This window comes from Giraffa tippelskirchi, chromosome 10 (assembly GCF_054371585.1).
Source record: "Giraffa tippelskirchi isolate mGirTip1 chromosome 10, T2T-mGirTip1v1.2.pri, whole genome shotgun sequence".
Classification (NCBI taxonomy): domain Eukaryota; kingdom Metazoa; phylum Chordata; class Mammalia; order Artiodactyla; family Giraffidae; genus Giraffa; species Giraffa tippelskirchi.
The window spans coordinates 7297952-7310725 of NC_137284.1; the positions used below are offsets into that span (position 1 = coordinate 7297952).

Genomic DNA, 12774 nt, shown 5'->3' on the forward strand with positions numbered 1-12774 from the left:
GACCCTGTGAGTGCTGATAAGAATAATGGTAGCTGCCATTTGTGGAGCATAGAAAACGTGCCAGATCCTTTTCTAAGTGCTATAATCTTTCTAAGACACTAAGAGGCGAGCATCAGATTTCCATTTCATGAGAAAACAGGATCAGAAGGTTCAATAACAAAGCTGATGTCTGGCAGTATGTGTGGTGGTGGTGAAGAGACGAACCCAGGTCCAGCGAGGAGGGGTGCTGGAAGAGATTTCTAAACACATTCCAGGTAGTGAGAGCTGCAAGAGCATGGTTAGGACACCAGGGAAGGCCTGAGCAAACAGCGCAGCAGGTGGGAAGGGGGGGTGGCACCCAGGGGGGGTCAGAGATGGCATGAACACCAGGAGTAGAAGTATGTAGGGGGGGCACGGAGAGGGGTGTTGGCAGGCAGTGAAGCCATTTTGGAGGTTGTGAGCTAGAGAATGTCAAGACCCAAGCTCTGCTCTGCCAGGCCTAGGGTTAACCTGGTGGACCTTGCTGGAGAACTGGAGAAGAGCTAGCCGAGGGTGGGGCGGCCCTTCTGTAAGGCTCTGGGGAGTGGCTCTGGGTCTCCCTTGAGCTGGGGGTGTGTGGTGGGCTTAGAGAACAGAGTGGGGCCCATTCTGAAGAGACAGGCAGCCTGATGGCCTTTATAGCCTTTTTAGACTCAGCTATCTGCTGGGCTGGTCCCTGTTTGCAAACAGTAAAGGCCCACAGAGGAATCACCCAGCATCACTCAGGAGAGAACAAGCTGCAAAACTAGTATTACAGCCCAGCCGTCCGTGAGGGACCAGGGCTCGGGAAGGTCTTTGGGGGCAGCCCAAGGAGCCCGGGATAGTTCCAGGGGGAGGAGGTCAGAGGTGGAACCCTGCTCCCTAGAACCTGTCCACCCACAAGAAAGTGTTGGGGGGATGCGTTCTGCTTTGGCATCTGCAGGAGAGGAAAAGCACCATCAGGACTGGTCCTCGGGCAGATGGGAAACTAAGAGCTGAAAGAGATCTGGAGGGACAGGTAGGGGGTGTTTGGGAACTTTACATTCTTTGGGGCCCTTTGGAAATGGGGAGAGAGAACTGGAGACCCTGGGCTATCTAATGCTCTTCCCTGACTTGTCCGCTCATTCATATCTCATTCATTGTCTACGCTGTACCACACATAGTTCTAAGCCTTTAAGATAACATGAGGGAACAAAACAGCCAGAGATCCCTGCCCAGACAGACAAGTTAATTGCTTAGTGTGTCAGAAGGTGATGAGTGAAAGAGAAGGCTGGGCTAGGGAAGGGGCACTGGGAATGCTGGGCAGGTGGGGCAGATGACAACATTCACCAAGCCAGTCAGGGCAGGCTCACTGCGTAGGCGATGTCTGAGTCCAGCAAGAGGAGGCCAACTGGAGGAGGGAGCAGCGGTGTGAAGGCTGGAGGCGGGAGCCTGTGGAAGAAGAAAAGGAAGCCAGGGTGACCAGAGGTGCCCTAGAGCCTAGGAAGGCTTTGGGTTTCTCTTTTTTTGCTGCAATGCAAGGCATAGAGGGGGAATCTTAGTGGCCCCTAGGGTGAAAGCACAGAGCCTTAAGCACTGGACCACCAGGAAAGTCCCTGGAAGGCTTTGTTTTGTTTTTAAAGATTTATTTATTTGGCTGTACGGGTCTTAGTTGTGGCATGTGGTATCTGGTTTCCCGACCAGGGATCGAACGCGGTCCCCCTGCACTAGAAGGTGGATTCCTAGCCACTGGACCACCGGGGAAGTCCCCAAGGCTTTGGTTTTGACTCTGAGCAGGATGGGGCCATTGCAGGGTGTGGAGCAGGGGAGAGACATGGTCTACTTCAATTTCAGTTGCATCATTGGACAGCTGGTGGAGGATAGGCTGGAAGGGGAAGTGGAAGGGATGCGGTGGGGGCAGGGAGGCCAGCTGTGGGCAAGTATCCAAGTGGCGGTGATGGTGGTTTGGGGCCAGGGCAGAAGCAGTGGGGGAGCTAACAAGGGATTGGACACAGGGTGTTTTGGAGGTACTATGAACGCGTTTCCTCATGGAACGGTGGTGAGGTAGAGAGAAAAGGAGGTGTCCAGGCAACTCCAGGGGTTGGGGCCACCTTTGGGGCCATCACAGCTTTCTCTGGGCAGTGACTCATAAGCCCGGGGTCTCCGTGCCCTTGAGAGAAGACCCCTTTCTCCTCAACCTCCACCCCCAGGCCCCAACTGCCCAACATTTCTGAGAATAGAACTCTGACAGAATATTTCATGTTTTGTCAATGTGAAGCACGTGTTCCATCGGAGTGCCCCCATGCTCTCCTAATGCATATTCCTCCGGGTTTGCAGTCAAACTGCAGTCAGCACCTTGCCTGCATCCACGGGTCTGCCCAACCACATCCCCACCACTGCTGTCTTCCTGGCTTACCACATAGGAATACACGTGAGATCAACAGACAGAAACATGACCCTGGATGATGTGGTCCTGATGTGGGGACACTGAAAAAAGGAATATTCATTTATTGAGACGTGGGGAAGTCATTCTGGTTTATACATGAGTTAACTTGAATTTGATGCTAAATAGAACAGCCTGTTTGTGGCCTATCAAACATACACAGTAGATTTGCTTTAATTATTGACCAGAAGTAAAGAACGTCCATGTAAAGGGACTTCCCTGGCAGTCTAGCGGTTAAGACTCTGGGCTTCCACTGCAGGGGGCGCGGTTTCAATCCCTGGTCAGGGAACTAAGATCCCACATGCTGGGCAGCCAGGAAAAAAAAAAAAAAAGAATGTCCATCTTAAAAGTAAAGATGAAATGCCCCTCTTCCTGGGACACCAACGCTGGTGCTCCTTCAATGATAAAACACCCTTCCCAGGCACCAAGGCCATATTGGCTTGCTATGTTTGTGCTGATTTGTTTTTCTGAAACTTTGAAGGAATATATCACTGATTTGCTTGATGTTCTTTGTTCTTGTCGTTGTTCAGTTGTTAAGTCTTGTCTGACTCTTTGTGACGTCGTGAAGTGCAGCAGAGCAGAAGCCAGGCTTCTCTGTCGCTCACCATCTCCTGGAGTTTGCTCAAACTCATGTCCATTCAGTCAGTGATGCCATCCAACCATTTTATCCTCTGTCACCCCCTTCTCCTCCTGCCCTCAATCTTTCCCAGCATCAGGGTCTTTTCCAATGAGTCAGTTGTTTGCATCAGATGGCCAAAGTATTGGAGTTTCAACTTCAACATCAGTCCTTCCTATGAATATCCAGGGTTGATTTCCTCTAGGATTGACTGGTTGGATCTCCCTGCTGTTCAAGGGACTCTCAGGAGTCTTCTCCAACACCACAGTTCAAAAGCATCAATTCTTCAGCACTCAGCCTTCTTTATGGTCCAACTCTCACATCCGTACATGACCACTGAAAAAAACCAAACCAAAGACTAGATGAATCTTTTTCTGATCAGACAAAAAACTGTGCTGAAAACCATGCTTCTCTGGAACTGTTCCTCAGGGTTATCTGAGGCTGTCTTCTGGGGTATAGTCCTCTGTTTGGCTCAAATAAAACTCATTTCAATTCTTATTATAGATTGTTGTTGATTATTTTTGTCGACAACACCAACACCTGGAAACCCCCTTTGATGACCTCCCAAGCCTCCCAAATGACGTGAGACAAGAGATCCTCAAAATGCACGTGCCTGGCCAGATCATCTTGCTGGCCGGGGCAGCTGAGACTGGAACTCTGTTTAGACGATGCCAAACCCCGTGCTGTCATTCCATGTACATGTCTCACCTTGTAGGGCAGAGAGAGATGACAGAGTAGGAAAAATCAAAGTACCAGACACTTATGGAAAACATGACCTACGAGTAATCATCTGATTTATAGAGGCAACACAATTTTTTAAGTCAAAGTATAGTTTATTTATTGGAAAAGATCCTGATGCTGGGTAAGATTGAGGGCAGGAGGAGAAAGGGGTGACAGAGAATGAGATGGCTTGGATGGCTTCACCGACTCAATGTACATGAGTTTGAGCAAACTCTGGGAGATAGTTAAGGACAAGGAAGCCTGGCGTGTCCCACAAAGAGTGGGACAAGTCTTATGGACTGAACAACAACAGCATAGTCGATTTACAATGCTGTGTTAGTATCTGGTGTAGGGCCAAGTGGCAACACATTTTCAAAGTGGCAACACAGTTTTAAACGATACAAAATAGCATTTTCAAAACAAAGCGTGTGTGTTTTGGGCCTTTCCAGGTGGCGCTAGTGGTAAAGAACCTGCCTGCCAGTGCAGGAGAACTAAGAGGCGCTGGTTGGATCCCTGGGTTGGGAAGATCCCCTGGAGGAGGAAATGGGAACCCACTCCAGTATTCTTGCCTGGAAAACCCCATGGACAGAGAAGCCTGGTGGGCTACAGTCCATGGGGTCACAAAGAGTCGGACACGACTAATGTGACTTAGCACGGCACAGCTCATAACAGAGCAAGAGGGTAATTGGAGCAAGCATTCGTTTAGTGAACTGGCAGCAGGGGAAGTAGGTTTAAGGAAGCAGAGAGGAAGACAGGGATTCCGGTCCCTGGCCTGTTGGCTTGGGTTCTTGTCCACAGAGAAGCGGGCAGTCATAGCCTGGTCACCCCAGGCAGAGAGACACACACACCCCCTTTGTACACCAAGTCCCCAGCTCTGCCCTGGGAAAGAGGCTCCGGGAGGAGAAGGCGAGGGAGGCTGTTTCTGACACATGTTGGGGAGTCAGTGGTAAACATTCCTCGGAGAAGGCGGCTTCCGGCCCTGGTGAGTCACTCCTCTCAGCTGGGCCTGGCTCCTGATGGCCAGGCCCCACCTACCCCGGCTGGGGTGAGCAGCCTGCTGTGGAGGGCCAGGGGGTGAGCAGGAGCTGGGCCGAGGGGGGACAGCTCCTTAGATCCTTGTCCACTGAGGCAGCCCTGGAGGGACCCTACCAGGGCCCAAGCCCGGCTGCCGGGCCTGGTCACACTACGAGGCCCTTGCTGGCTGTCAGGGGGCTCAGGCCACGGTGGGCCATCCTCCCTGCCCTGTGAGCTCTCACACTCTGCACATCTCTAGAGCTGGCTGGCTCCCTGTCCTGGTCCCCTGAGGTCTTGGCACCCGGCCCTCACCCAGGGTTAAATATTAGTAGCAGATTATCAGTCCAGGGTCCGGGGAGGGTAGAATTACACTTACACCAGCGTCTTCTCTGCTGGAGCCACCTGTGCCCGCCCCTGCCAGACATGCCCGCGGAGGAGTTTGTGGCCGGCTGGATCTCCGGTGAGACACTTTTCTTCCCTCTGTCATATCAATGCCAATTGCAGGTCACTCTTCCTGGGGAAGGTGGGTGACCTGAGAGGAGCTGAAGCCAAAGTCCTGGTGGCCTGGGAGTGCCCAGAACCAGCCGTCCCTGGGCCTCCTGGGAGTTGCCCGAGGGGCAAAGAGAGAAAGGTGCAGTGGGTGGGGGCTACTGCCAAGCCCCAGGCTGCCCCCCACCCCCTGGACACCTGTCAGGGGTGGGACCGCTCTCCCAGACTCACCTGCACCGCCAGCTCCATTCTCCAGGGCCCAGAAGGACAGTTCACCCTTGACATCACCCGCTGTCCTGCATTCTGCTTTGGACCTCTGTCCTACCTGGCAATGGGCTGTGAGCCCTGAGGGCAGCTGTGCTGTCGCCCCAGCCCAGCTTCTGAGTGACATTCCCCTTTGGGAGAAAGAGACGTCAGAACTCGCCTTCCAGGGCTGTGACCTCCCTGAAGCTCCAGAACCAGCTTCTGCTAAATAGAGCAAGACCAGGAGGTGGGAAGATGCTGGGGGGGCTGGGCCCTCCTGGTGCTAGCAGGCATCCTCTCAGGGCCCCTGACTCTGCACTGCCAGGGCAAAGCACTGGGAGGGCGGGGCCTGGACCAAGGCCCTGCAACCGACAGCAGTTGTGAGCCGAAGGGAGGCCAGAGCCCTGGAGTCCCCCAGTTAGACGAGTCAGCAGGATGCTCGGGGGTCAAGTCCAGATGGGCCAAGACCCTGTGTGTCTGGGGTTGGCTCCTCCCCTCCACGTGTGCGTCCTCTGGGCAGGGCCAGGCTCTCTCTCTCTGGTCCCCACACTTTCCCTGCCCAGTGCCTGGCATGGAGGAAGGTGCCAGGGGGCAACTGGCATTTCTTTGGAGTCTGGCAGGTGGGCCCTGTCCCCCTTCCTCCGGCCTGAATCTCGTTCCCCGCTGGCACACCCTGGCTTCCTCAGCCCAGCCCAAGGGGCCTCATTCATAGCACCTTATTGTCCCCACAGGAGCTCTGGGCTTGGTCCTGGGACACCCCTTTGACACTGTGAAGGTGAGTCTAGGGGAGGTGCCCAAGGAAGGAAAGATGTCGCCTGAACAAGACATCAGGGAGAGAGCAGGGCCTGGCTCGCGGAGGTTCTCTCCGCCTCTCCCACCCTGCTGGCATCCTACCCAAAGGGCCCGAGGGATGAGCCAGCTGTACGCTCGGCCTGCCCGCCTGCTCTGTCCTCCCTGTCCAGGTGCGGTTGCAGACCCAGACCACATACCGGGGCATCATTGACTGTATGGTCAAGACTTACCGCCATGAGTCGGTGGGTGGCCTGTGTTGGGGGATTTGGGGGTGGGAGGCCTCCGGGCGGTCGGGGCCAGCTTCCTTCTTCCCCAGCAGGGCTCTGTCCCCTGGAAGAGAGAAAGAAGACCCAAATCTGGGGCCACCGGGGGTGGGCTGAGCAGTAGCTTCGCGCCCCCAAAGTGAAGCTGAGGCCATCCCCAGCCTTCGCCGGCCTCTACCTGCCTGTGGTCAGACTCAGGAGTGGTTCCCAGCTAGAGGAGGCCGTGCCAGGCCTGGAAAGGGCCAAGGGGAGGCTCCTAGAGCCCCCACCAGCTCGCACCATGTCTCTGCAGCTCCTGGGCTTCTTCAAGGGGATGAGTTTTCCCATCGCCAGCATAGCTGTGGTCAACTCTGTCCTGTTTGGGGTCTACAGCAACGCCCTGCTGGCACTGACGGCCACCTCCCACCAGGAGCGGCGGGCCCAGCCGCCTAGCTACACACATGTCTTCATAGCCGGCTGCACCGGGGGGTTCCTGCAGGTGAGGGGGTGCACAGGTGCACACACACTTGCATAGTGATGATCAGTTCACTCCTTTCCCTCCAACCTGCCTCTGGTGACCCACAGCTGCAGACCCCCGGCCTTCTCAAGGGGAACATGAGTAGTGATGGGGAAATGGCCTGCTCCTGGTTGCTCCTGGGACCTGGCCTGGCTGAGCGGTGGCCTTCTAGGCTGCAGGTCTGGAGGCGAGAGTCATGGAGAACAGAAGGAGCAAAGGGGCGAGAGAGCTGGGGCGAGGGGGGGGGACAGCGCCAAGAAGACAGCCGTTGGTGCCCACTTCAGGGGAGTCTGTTGCCATCTCTGATCCTCACTCATGGCCCATCCACAGATCTCACTGGGAGAGGTCCAGGGTGTTAATTATTAAGTGACTAACCATTTGGTTCTGGTCTTTGTTCTCGGTGCTCGAGTACTGGGTTTTGAGGGGTGGGGTGGAGGGGAGAGGGCACCAGGGGGAACCCCAGCTAAGGGAGGGGCCTGAGGGCGTGCACCTGGATCCACCACCCCTCCAGCTAGTACCCCAGGTCACCCTCTACTTGACACCTGCCCTGATGCTCTGTCCACTGCAGGGCAGAGAGCAAGGACAAAGAACAGAGGCAGGGGCTCATTGAGTGAATTAATAATTCATGAGACCCGAAAGGTCCTGGCTTTGCTTCTGCCCCTAGTGCGGGGTTCATGCTTGCATATTTCCCAAACCCTGACACCTGCACCCCGCAAAAACAAGGAAGAGAGTGAGCCCCCAGGCCAAGTGGCCTGATTTAGGCTCAGCCGGGCCCAGCTCCTCCATCCCCCTCCTCTCTGGTTCCTCAGAAAGCAAAACAGATGGCAGAACTAGGGACTGTCAGGTCACTGATGGGGACAGGGTCTAGGGACCACGTGAAGCTCCATTTACCACCAAGCCCAAGGCTCTGTTTTCCATCTTGAAGCCAAAAATGTATATTTTGCATGGAGATGGGGAGGAAGACTCTGGTTCACATAGAGCAGGGAATGACAACCTCTTGAGTACAAAAGTGGCGTTTGACTTGGCTAAGACTGACACAGTGTCCAACATCCCCACGGCCCCTGCGGGCACAGAGTGGGGAGGGCAGGGGCCCTAGCCCTCCCCTCCCTGCCACCCTGCCTTTGGGCCAGCCATGTCTTCACCCCCAGGGACCCACCCCCCAGGGTAGCCCTCAGCTCAGTACAGCCCTTGGGCTCTGCTGGGAGGGTGACATCACAGCACCTTCTCACAGGGAGGGATCCCAGCCCATGGCCCTTCCTGCGGGGGAGGAAGTAAGCCAACTGCCACCCTCTAAAGATCACCACCAGAGCCAACCTTGCAGCCTCCACCGGCTGCCATCAGCCATCTCCAGGGCTGAGGACTTTGTGTGACTTCCACAAAAAAAACCCAAAAAACACCCAAGTCCAGAAATGATGTGCTAACCCCAGCTGGGACCTCAGTCCTCACCTGAACTTGCCCTAGTTGCATCCCTGACTCACATCTTGGCCCCTCCCTTCCCTCCGAGCCCCCAGCACCAATGTTGCCCCAGATCTGTCTGGTCTGCCTCAGCCATCGAGTTCAAGGACCCTCAGATCCCACCCTGTCACCCACCTTCTTGGGACGCTAGAGTCTGGGGCTTTGCGATGTATATTTCCCCGCCAGGGGCCCCTGAGAGGCATCTGGCAGGGGGTGAGGCCAGAGGAGTCTATGAAGTTGAGTCCCCAACACTATCGAGGTGACCTCTTTATCCTTGGGAAGGGGTCCATCCCTTGCTGTTTTGTGGGCACAGACGGAATTCTCTTTTTGTTTTCTTTGAACCCCAGCCATGGCAATGAAAGTACCGAGTCCTAAGCACTGGCCCGCTAGGGAACTCTTTCTTTAGCGCCATGGGTATGTCAGTAAGTTTGGCCAAGGGGATGGGCAGGGCTCCTTGCTGTCAGGGGTCTGATGGTAAGGGAGGGGGCTCTGGCCCATTCCCCACTGAGTGTTAGAGAGGCTGAGAGAGGTCACGGGAGCCCGTGAGGTCCTGCAGAAAGATGCTGCCCTGTCCGCTCGCTGCCTTTCTCCTGTTAAGATAACTCAGACAGATTGTTCTTGTCCAAAGGTCCACCCAGGCCCTTCGTGCTTGCTTTCCTACAGGCCTACTGCTTGGCTCCTTTCGATCTCATCAAAGTCCGGCTGCAAAACCAGACGGAGCCCAGGGCGACGCCGGGGAGCCCCCCACCCCGGTACCGGGGGCCCGTGCACTGTGCAGCCTCCATCTTCCAGGCCGAGGGGCCCCGGGGGCTGTTCCGGGGAGCCTGGGCCCTGACCCTGAGGGACACCCCCACCCTGGGAATCTATTTCGTCACCTACGAATGGCTGTGTCGCCAATTCACTCCGGACGGCGGGAACCCCAGTGAGTGAAGTGGCGGGAGAGGGGGGGGGAGAGAGGAGGGAGGTAAGGGGAGCAGCTGTGCCCTGGAGGACGGGCAGGGAGACTGTGGATGGGGGCATGTTTCGTTCCTCAGCTGAATACTTCCCCATTCCTCTTCCCCAGGCTCAGGCACAGTGCTGGTAGCAGGGGGCTTTGCCGGCATCACCTCCTGGGCCGCTGCCACCCCGTTAGACGTGATCAAGTCCCGGATGCAGATGGCGGGGCTGAAGCAGAGAGCCTACGGGGGGCTGTTGGACTGCATGGTGAGCAGCGCCCGGCAGGAAGGACTGGGGGTCTTCTTCCGGGGGCTCACCATCAACAGTGCCCGCGCCTTTCCGGTCAACGCTGTCACCTTCTTCAGCTACGAGTACCTCCTCCTCTCCTGGGGGTGAGCCGGGCTGGGCGACTCCAGCAGCTCCCTGGCGGGACCACCGCCCACCTGCCCAGACTGGAGGCCAAGCTGAGAGCACCGGCTCATGGGTCTGATGCAGAGGGTGACTTTATCAAGTCACCTCCAGTGCTCAGACCAGATGGGGCTAGGGGACGGCGTGGGACCAGGAGGCCTGGGATCCCTGGCGCCCCACTCCTCCCCAAAGTCCAAGGCTGGCCCGGGGCCTCTCAGCATCACGTGCCCTGATTCCTTTGCTTCCTGAATCTGAGAAGTAAACTCAGAGCCAGCAGTGCTGGTGACATTCTGGCCCCCGTCGTGACTTCGCCCCTTTAAGAGCTGCCTGGTGCTAACCACCCTCCCTGGATTCCAGCGAGGAGATCCTCATTGGCCCCCCACCTCACTTCCCTTCAAACCTCTCCCTGCAAGACTTGAGGGTAGCCTTTATGCCTCCTCTAGTCCAGAATCCTTCAGTGACTCCGTCACCTTCAGGAAAAAGCCCCCTCCTCCCCCCTGACCCCAGCTTTCCTCTCCCTCCCTTCTCAGCAGCCCAGTCCTGCTTGAGGTCCCTGAACAAGCCTGTACTCTCTCATCACCTCCCACCTAGAACGTTCCTTTCCTCTCAGCCAGCAGTGGGCAGTACTTGCAGGCTGACTCCCCCATCCCGGGGCTGAGCCAGCTCCAACCTGGAGCTGTCCTCCTGGAGTCTTCCTCGGCTTGCCTCCCCCTGCCCGGAACTGACTCTGGAGTTTCCAGACCTTTCTGCTCATCCCCATGCCTTGATCACAGCCTTGGCCTGTACTTAATCATGGTTGCGGGTTTGCTTCTCGGCTTCCCAATTAGACTGGGTGCTCCTTGAAGTCAAGGGTCATATTTCTGGTCGTTTCCCAGCACGGAGCCCCATGCTTGAAGGAGCCTGATAAATCCTTGTGAAATGAAGTGCACTCCCAACCTCCGTCTGCCACTCCGACCACCACGTCCCTGCCCCCTGGCACCCTCTTACTGGCTTCCACTGAGAGATCCCCTTGCCCGGTCCCTCTTGGGGTCTCCCGCAGAGCAGTGTCTGCCTTGCCTACTCCCATCGAGGCAACTTGTTTTCTTCACCATCTCTATTGCTAAAGGGGAATTAAAAACTAGTTGAAAGGGTTCACTTAATTGGCAAATAAAGTGAGCATTCATCCTAATCTAGTCTGAGATCAACCAGGGCCCCCTTCCCCCTGCATGGTGACCTGAACGCCTGGGATTCCTGCCGTTTACTGGGGCCCCGTATAAAGACAATCACAGTGTTATCACCACGGTTTACACAGGAGGTGGCCTTGGCTCAGAGACAGCGTGTCCCCGGTCCCAGGTCGCACGGCTGCTGCTTTACACAGCTCACTTGCACGCATCTGAGCCTCCACCTCCAGAGCCCAGTTGCTCTGCTACCCTGCTCTGCCTGGGGCTTGTGACAGTCTCCCAGGAGACACCTAAGCTCAGATTCAGCCAGACTCGACCTCCCCATATGCTCTTTGGAGCTCTTGTTTACGGGATCGTATGTCACGGGTGGCAGACGGTACCCTAAGCACTCCTCCCTTCTTCCCTCCTCACAGCGTGGCCTCTCGGCACGCTGCCGCTTGTGAGGCTCTGTTCCCCTCGGTGGGGACTGCTGCTTGGGTTCTTGTTAGCGACATGTGAGCAGAAGGAACGTGTGCAAATTGCCCATCGCTTGCTTCAGAGGAGTTTCCTCACTGTTGGCTGGAAATAGGGGCCGCTGCTGAGGATATAGGAGGCTCCTGGAACCCAGGGACTCAGCAAGTACTACTGACCGGCCACCCTGGGGTGCTGCATTCTGACATCTCTTTAGCCTTCACCTGAACTAACACAGTGGGTAAGGTCAGGGGTGATCCCAGCATGGTCCATGGAGCAGCAGCAAGAGGACTTCCTAGAGGGGGTTAGAAAGGCAGAGTCCCAGGCCCCACTCTGAACTGACGGAATCTGAATCTCTGAGACTGGGGCCTAGGAATCAGTGTTGCACAAAACTCTCACTGTGATCTTTTGTTGTTGTTCAGTTGCTCAGTTGTGTTCAACTTTCAGTTGTGTCCCATGAACTGCAGCACGCCAGGCTTCCCAGTCCTTCATTATCTCCCGGAGTTTGCTCAAACTCATGTGCATTGAATTGGTGACACCATTTAACTGTCTCATCCTCTGTCGCCCCCTTCTCCTTCTGCCTTCAATCTTTCCCAGCATCAAGGTCTTTTCCAATGAGTTGGTTCTTCACATCAGGTAGCCAAAGTACTGGAGCTTCAGCTTCAGCATCAGTCCTTCCAATGGATATCCAGGGTTTACTCCCTTTGGGATTGACTGGTTTGATCTCTCAAGAGTCTTCTCCAACACCACAGTTAAAAAGCATCAATTCTTTGACACTCAGCCTTTTTCTATTGTCTAGCTTTCACATCCATACGTGATTAGTGGAAAAGCCATAGCTTCGGCTATATGGACCTTTCCAGGCTAAAGTTTAAGAGATGGTGCTCTGGATGCTTCTAAGGAAAGAAACGCACCACCTTTTCAAGCTGAGGAAGTTGTCACTCTGGTGACTTGAACTCCAGTTCTGGTGGCCTCAACTCTCACACCGATTGAGGAAGCCCATGTTCCTGGTGTGGAAAAACAGGGTCTGTCTGAGGCAGCCAGTGCCCTTTCTGTGCCCCAGTTTCCTCTGAGATCCCTTCTAACTGGTCTGTCCTTGAGCCCAAGTGGCCAGTCCAAGATCTCCAGGATCACTGCAGTGTCAGGGATTTTAGGCCAGACACTGCAGTGTTGGGGAGTAGTCATTGGAACTTCTCAGGGGAGTCGGTGGCTGGTTCAGAGGGAGCAAACAGCATGCATGTGAAAGAGGAGGTGGTTCTTAGAAACGGGGCAAGGAGGTCAGAGTGGTCCTCTGCAGTTTGTCATTTCCCACCATC

At 55.6% G+C, this 12774-nt stretch overlaps 2 protein-coding genes across 5 annotated transcripts; one reads left to right on the forward strand and one right to left on the reverse strand.

Annotated features, from left to right (window-relative positions):
• Positions 1–1204: 1204 nt before the first annotated feature.
• Positions 1205–12774, reverse strand: LOC145522984 (uncharacterized). 2 transcript variants are annotated; one of them, XM_081532441.1, is made up of 6 exons: positions 6739–12770; positions 6524–6623; positions 5584–5653; positions 5146–5249; positions 2393–2463; positions 1205–1428 (listed from the first exon to the last, which is right to left on the reverse strand). In XM_081532441.1, the coding sequence occupies exons 2-6, from the start codon at positions 6527–6529 to the stop codon at positions 1335–1337; spliced, it is 345 nt and encodes a 114-aa protein (XP_081388567.1). In that variant the 5' UTR covers positions 6530–6623; positions 6739–12770; the 3' UTR covers positions 1205–1334. The 2 variants fall into 2 exon arrangements, 1 of the variants encoding a protein (XP_081388567.1); XR_014066288.1 differs by lacking the exons at positions 1205–1428; positions 2393–2463 and adding an exon at positions 4438–4840 and having other exon boundaries at positions 6524–6616; positions 6735–12774.
• Positions 4691–11019, forward strand: SLC25A45 (solute carrier family 25 member 45). 3 transcript variants are annotated; one of them, XM_081532436.1, is made up of 6 exons: positions 4691–5229; positions 6233–6276; positions 6464–6535; positions 6849–7034; positions 9171–9429; positions 9571–11019. In XM_081532436.1, the coding sequence occupies exons 1-6, from the start codon at positions 5193–5195 to the stop codon at positions 9837–9839; spliced, it is 867 nt and encodes a 288-aa protein (XP_081388562.1). In that variant the 5' UTR covers positions 4691–5192; the 3' UTR covers positions 9840–11019. The 3 variants fall into 3 exon arrangements, with proteins under 3 accessions (XP_081388562.1, XP_081388563.1, XP_081388564.1); XM_081532437.1 differs by lacking the exon at positions 6464–6535 and having other exon boundaries at positions 5193–5229; XM_081532438.1 differs by lacking the exon at positions 6849–7034 and having other exon boundaries at positions 5193–5229; positions 9571–9839.